The following is a 6,517-nucleotide window of genomic DNA, read 5'->3' on the forward strand; positions in this document are numbered from 1 at the left end:
TGAGACTTCGTACTGCACTTCAAGAGGGCATGAATGAGATGGGAGGTATTGCGTTGTCTTCGTACTCACACCCGCCATCACCGTTATCCCCATGCTCATGTCCATCCTCCGTATCCAGCTTTTGTTCTTCCTTTAGTCTTTAGATCGTTATCACCTCTGCTCTTCCTCACTGTTAAAAATTGCGTGTCAAATAGACAGCAGGAAGTTGGGAATGGAAGGGCAATAGGACTTGCGTTCCTCTTGCCTTCCAGAGACGAGACCTTTCCCTAGGGTAGAACTGATTTGAAAGCCATCCTGTGTCACCTCGTAGACGCCATTACAGATTGTAGCAACGGTGCTACAAGTATTTCATTAAGTCCCCTGAAGTTAGTTGTCGCCCTTTTTTGCGTCGATGGCAGATCGCCACCGGCAGGCTCGCCGACAGCGTTCAAACGAGGTAAAGGTGGTTTCAAACTAATCTGCATATACTTTACTCCTCAATTTACCAAGGCACTCTATCCTTTCATAATGTGGCGGTAATAAGTCAAGATTTGTTTATTTACTCCATAGGAGTCGTTTTACTGTCACTAATGCATCCATGATGAAATCGTGTATTTAAGTGCATTAACCTCAGTGTAAAATACCCTCCCATTTCGCAATGCCCATGAACTTGTCGACTTTGTATATAACAATTCCCTTTAGCCGCCTTCAAAAGCATTTGTTCATCTAGGGAGGGGAATAGACAAACAAATTGTGGTTTTAGTTTTAATGAGGTTTCAACATCTTTGACTGACAAAGGAGAGAGGGTAAAGTAGCGCCCACGCACACAATTTAAATAGATAATCGGGGAATGTGTGGCGTGAGTGTCTCCTGTGAGTAATTTTTTTGGTGCGACAAAACAAAAGCAATAAAAATTGGACAAATTGGGAAGATTGTTTTCTCGGGTATTTTTGTCTCTCATTTCTGCTTCCCAAATTTTTTTGATTCAATTAGGTATATACGGCGTGGCAGTGAAGTGGATCTTTCCTACAATCAAAAGAAGTCAAAGTAATGGGGCGGGTAATGTGTTGTCGACGTGCAGAAGGGCTGGAGGGGGACCACTGACAATGGCCCGGAGGCCATACCGTCAAGCGGAGGTACAGCGCGTGGGGACTTAATTACCCGCGCAGCCAATACGAGGAGTTAAACAAATTGTCAAAGTACCTCCTCTATACGTTAATTCCATCGAAGTAAGGTGACTGGTAAGCGTTTGTCTCTTCCACCTCTTCCTTCAAGCTCTTAAAACGAGCAGATTGGCTGGAGCTCGTTTCCTTCTCCCGGACCATTGGCATGCGCTAAATCACGAGGGGCTTTAAACGCCCGCGAAGAAGAGCAGTAGTTAAGGCCTCACAATTTGCTGTGCTACAAATGCAGACACGAATATGGATAAAAGGATATGTGCATTGTAATGCATTTAGATGGACTTGGAAATTTGACCTTCAATGCATCTAACCAGATCCATATTGGCGCACGTCTAGAACATCAAAAAAAGGAGGGAGATGAGCAATCAGTCAGTCGAGCGTCTTACGTGTGCTATGGTTGGGACGTGGCACACTCCACTCAGACCTGTCAAATTTGTCAATGGCAAAGCTTACTTTTTATCCTTAAATCTAGAGGCCAGCTTTTTGTCTAGAACAGAAGAGGCATGATTATACCCTAGAATGCTCTGTTTGTGCTTTACCTATTTTGCAGACAAAATTATGTAGAAAGTAGAAACAGAGCGTGCTTTTAGGTAAAAATATGTAGTAAAACTGCCTAATGTTGTTGTTGTAATCAATGTGAGATCCATGACGGGCCTTCATAAAGCCGACTGACGTGCTGGCGTGAGCAGCCCAGACTGCATAAACGCTCTCCCAGTTTAGTCACATAAGTCAATTGCCACTTCAACAGATTGCATGTCGTGATAATTATCTCAAGTTGAAAGAAATTCAGTTGTTTATTCAGTGGTTGAAAATGCCAGCTAGTGTAGTCCACACAATAAATCGCGTGGAGTTAACTTTGGTAATTAAAAAGGGGCGTAAACAAGGGAAGCACGCACACATTTAGGCGATTGTTCCTTAGAATTAATGCCAACGATTACTCCTTGTATTGGAGTAAGAGGCGGTGTATTTGATGCATACCTTCCAACCATCTATTTACATTGACTAAGGGATATACAGAATAAGTGGTCTGAAAAGTAAATCAGCAAGATCGGGTTATTTAACAAATGAAAGTTGTGGCAACATGAACGCTGATGATTCCTGGGGTTTAGGAAAACACGCAATTTACCTGGTAAACCACGGAACAGCGACCACAAAATTAAATCCTTCAACAACGACAAAGTCAATTAAAGAGGCGAAAGCACAAAATTAAGAAAAATGTCTGTAGCCAGAGACAAACATCCGAAGCAATGCAGGTTGGGGTTCAGAAGTGCTTATTCATTGCGAGACAACAGCAAAACGTCTAAAAGTCTTGTATTTGTAGACACTACTATAAAATATTTGAAATGGACACCTCCTAAAATACGGTGTTATTCTTGCTCTTTTCTTTACTACTTCCATTTAAGTTACAATATTATTTATCTAGGTGCTCAAGTAGAGCGGGCATTTGGATTCGGGTTCTCTCATGCCCCCAAAAAAGAAGGGAGGTGATGGGCCTTCAAAGAAGACCATTGAGAAGGAGAAGAAAAGGATAATTGAAGACAAGACATTTGGATTGAAAAATAAGAAGGGGGCTAAGCAGCAGAAGTATGTTCAGCAGGTGCAAAAACAAGTCACCTACGGCAACAAATCTTTTCGAGATGTATGGTACTTTTTCCAAAAGCTTACTTGACTAACTAAGATGGAGAAAATTCAGCAAGAAAAGGAGGCTCGCAAGGCTGAGAAAAAAGGAGGACCTGATGAACTCACCTTACTATTCAAGCCTGTTGCCGAACTACAAAAGATTTCAAAAGGTAATTAAGTTCTCCGGTGAAGAACGACGCCTCTAGGGGCTGACCCCAAATCCATTCTCTGTATATTTTTTAAGCAGGGAACTTGTATCAAAGGTGATAAGTGCAGGTTCTCCCATGACTTGACCATTGAGCGCAAGGCTGAAAAGAAGAACATCTATGAAGACGAACGCAATGAGATGGATGATTGGAACCAGGAACAACTGGAAGATGTTATATCCAAGAAACACGGCGCCCAAAATAAGGGCCTTCCTCCCACGACTATAGTAGTTTTCTTCAATGAGCCTTTTTATGGTGCCTTTTCGTAGATTTGCAAATATTTCCTAGACGCGGTGGAGGCGGGTAAGTATGGATGGTTCTGGAACTGTCCAAACGGTGATGGGTGTCATTATCGTCACTGCCTCCCTCCTGGGTTTGTCCTCAGAAAGGACAGAAAAAAGATGGAGGAGCAGAAGGAGACTATTTCCTTGGACGAACTTATTGAAACAGAGGTGAGCGGTTTTGTCTCCGAGACTGATTCCTGTCTTCATAAAAGTATTAAAATCCTTCCTTTTCCCAGCGTCGCGCTCTGGGCATGAACCAAACCAAGGTTACCCTTCAAACCTTCTTGGCGTGGAAGAAGCGGAAGGTGTGTCGTTGTTTAAGGTGTTGTCTTAAATCTTGCTCTTTCTTCTAAGCCCTTATATGTCTACGTTTTTCGTTAGCGAGCAGAAAAAATTGCCGCGGGAAAACAGGCGAAGGAAAAGAAACAGGCTGATTTCGCCCAAGGTCGTATGTTTGGTGTGAGTGCTTGCTTTTTATTCCTACCTCTCTTGGACAGAAGTATCTGCCAATTTTAATGTTAGTCTTCGAGTGTAGTGGATTCTACCATCTTGTAATTTGCAGATCTCTGGTCGAGAAATGTTCGAGTTCAATCCGGAGTTCGCGAACGAAGGCGAAGAGATCGACGGCGATATATGCGATTCTCGACTTCGTGAGCCAGAGGATGGTGAAGTAAGTAATTGACATTGCTTACTGCTTTAAATGTTTTGGAAATGCGACTTCCTCACCATTCTGAGGGGGTAATTCACTACATTCATAACGTTTTAACCGAGCAAAAGGTAAATCATGTTTTTCATTACTGTCAGGAGGAATACGAAGTTCATGATATTGATGTCAGCGCTTTCGATGTTGGCTTTTTGGAAGATCCTGGTAAGTGTCACTTGTAGCGCGTACTTTTTGTGAGTCTTTAAAGTGATGTCTTTGGTCCTTTGAGTCTTACCTTGGGTTTTCAACTTTATTTGAAGTATACCCGAATACCGTGTTGAGCATGCAAGCCAAGAAGTAGCCTTAATGACTGCGTACATAGGAACGGGGCTATCTATGGTAAAAGTGGCCTAATCAGAGCTTCAATCAACCTTCAAATCTCCAGTTTCGGCGATCGGCAATCTCTGACAGTAGCATTGTGCCGAGACGAAGGTGCCCATGCGTAAATTAAATACTTTGTACAGCCAAATGTGCCAAGCTCACCAAACTGTGAGCCGTATTGCTCGCATTTTCCAAGAGCACTGAAGAAATCAACATCCTTGGCTGGCTGAGGGTCCGATTCGCGACCTCCCTATGCCGTTAGAGCTATACGGAAAGCTTACTTTATTTTCGCTTGAATGGAACTCCAAAAACTTTTCCCCATGAACTGACTACCTTCACCGTCATTACAAGCAGGGCTATTCTAATTTTCCGCTTTTAGAAACCGGTGACGCTGCGTCTCCAAACGACGAAAATGTCGCTGCCAACACCGCTAATGCTCCCCCGAAAGGTTAGTCTCTCACAAGAATTGTGCCTGCTTATCTTTTGTGAGTAGGGTCTTCATTATCTGCTTTCATACTGGTGGTGATTGATGCCCGCGGGAAGCTGTCAAGAGCTTAACTCTGCTTTTTTTCCTCAGACCAAATCGTCATTGATGAGGCGCTCTTTAACGACGCCGATTTGGAGGGTTTGGAGGAGGAGCTGGAGGACTTGGGTGTAGAGAGTTAAGACCTTTCTTTTTTGTGTGCCATACTGGTTATCATTTTCACCCTTTCAGCGTGCAGTTGTATAAAATTAGAAGGACGTCATTCTCTCCTTTCTGATTCTGTGGTTTAGAGTTGAAAGTGAATATTTTGGGTGTGGAAGTGGGTTTCCAGACCCGGAGCTAGGTGACAATTAATTCACTCAGCGTTGTTTTTTTCTCAAGATAAATAAACGCGGAGGCTGCTAACGATTGACGCGAGGTGAACCAGGCTCTCTTCAAAGTTGACTCGGTGCAGGTTGACCTTGCGTAAGAGGTCAAGGAGAAGGACTTAAGAATTCGTGGGTCTTGTGATCAAAATCTGCGGGTTTATTAGCTACAAGGTGATGGAATTTTGGAGTGAAATAGGCTGGTTGTTGAGGCGCAGTTTTGGCCATAGCGATGGTGAGCACACCTTTGTCGACTAACATACACTTTTTGTTGGGAGTCGAGAGATGACTGCCCCACTCTCCTCGGTATCCTCTGGCATTCTTAAAGGGAGTTGAATGTTGGCAACGCAAAAGGCCAAGGGTCAGCTCGTCGTCTTCTCTCCCCCTCTCGTGAGTGGGCGGAGTATTCGTGATAGCAATGACATACAACGATGACCCGTGTTCGAAGTGGACCGGAGATGTAAAGTAGGGAGTCGCAAGAGCTAATGAAGGTTCTTTTTCATCTAAAACGGCTTGCCTCATTTGGGAGCAGAATAATCCAGTGAGAAGCCCAGTTGTATCAATTTGCGAGTCGCTAGAGGGCCGAAGAGCGACAAGAGAGATAATGGAAGTAGGGGGAAGGGGGGAGGCTTCTAGCGCCTTTATAGGGTTTGTAGAACAGACAGGTCGGAATTACACTTATCCAGAATAGTAATGGTAACGGTGAACCGATGCCTATCTGTATGAGCCTCATGATTCGTACAGGTAAATAGTCACGGATCTCCACTAGGGGTTGCAACAAGTTATTGGAACCAGCAGTACCGGTAGCAGCACGAGCTTTTCAGATCATTTGACACCAGAATTGTAGGTTTGTTTGCTTTTAAAGGCACTTTAACCTCGATGGTTGCACCATTTTTAATATCCTTTTTGGCTTTTGAGACATCTTTTGGGCTGCAATTGTCACTTTGATTCGAAATGATTACCTTGTCGTGGAGATCAGAGATGGGGAGTGAAGGAGACACTGCGAGGGTGAATGATGATAGTAATCGTGGGGGGAAGGGCGCATCTCAAACTGTGCGAGACCTAGCAACAACTGAAGTTAATGGCGCAGTCAGGCTTATCCATTTTTCCGTTTGAAGGATAGGTTAACCCTCCTTTCGGGCAACGATTAGTTGATTGGACGATTTGACAGATCGAGACTGATCTTGTGGACTGCGTTAGGGGGATATCGACCACCGAGTGACGAGGTGGGCGATTACTCTTGAGTCGGGGAGGGAAATACGACCATCTTAGCCCCTCAGACTAATTTCGGTCAATCCGGGTAACACACTGCTCGAAGTAATTGAATCACATGGCCCGATAAGCTACAGTTTTGATGGTGAGAAATTGGGAACA

The 6,517-nt window shown here is 43.9% G+C and overlaps 2 protein-coding genes across 2 annotated transcripts in view; both read left to right on the forward strand. All coding sequences in view use genetic code 11, as the record gives it.

The window, feature by feature from the left end:
* Positions 1-2,370, forward strand: part of EGR_09170 (hypothetical protein) — a gene marked incomplete at both ends in the record, with an annotated part of 4,899 nt that extends 2,529 nt beyond the window's left edge. The window contains 3 exons of the mRNA XM_024498419.1: positions 710-785; positions 1,909-2,035; positions 2,168-2,370. Coding sequence (XP_024347162.1) covers positions 710-785; positions 1,909-2,035; positions 2,168-2,370 — 406 coding nt within the window. The remainder of the gene's footprint in view (positions 1-709; positions 786-1,908; positions 2,036-2,167) is intronic.
* Positions 2,371-2,622: 252 nt separating this feature from the next.
* On the forward strand, positions 2,623-4,960 carry EGR_09171 (Zinc finger CCCH domain-containing protein; the record flags this gene model as incomplete). Its single annotated transcript, XM_024498420.1, has 10 exons — positions 2,623-2,799; positions 2,839-2,950; positions 2,987-3,213; positions 3,256-3,438; positions 3,507-3,575; positions 3,652-3,729; positions 3,833-3,940; positions 4,075-4,138; positions 4,674-4,742; positions 4,872-4,960. The coding sequence occupies 10 exons, from the start codon at positions 2,623-2,625 to the stop codon at positions 4,958-4,960; spliced, it is 1,176 nt and encodes a 391-aa protein (XP_024347163.1).
* Between the last annotated feature and the right edge of the window lie 1,557 nt (positions 4,961-6,517).

The sequence above is a fragment of the Echinococcus granulosus genome, assembly GCF_000524195.1.
Source record: "Echinococcus granulosus chromosome Unknown EG_S00135, whole genome shotgun sequence".
Taxonomy (NCBI): domain Eukaryota; kingdom Metazoa; phylum Platyhelminthes; class Cestoda; order Cyclophyllidea; family Taeniidae; genus Echinococcus; species Echinococcus granulosus.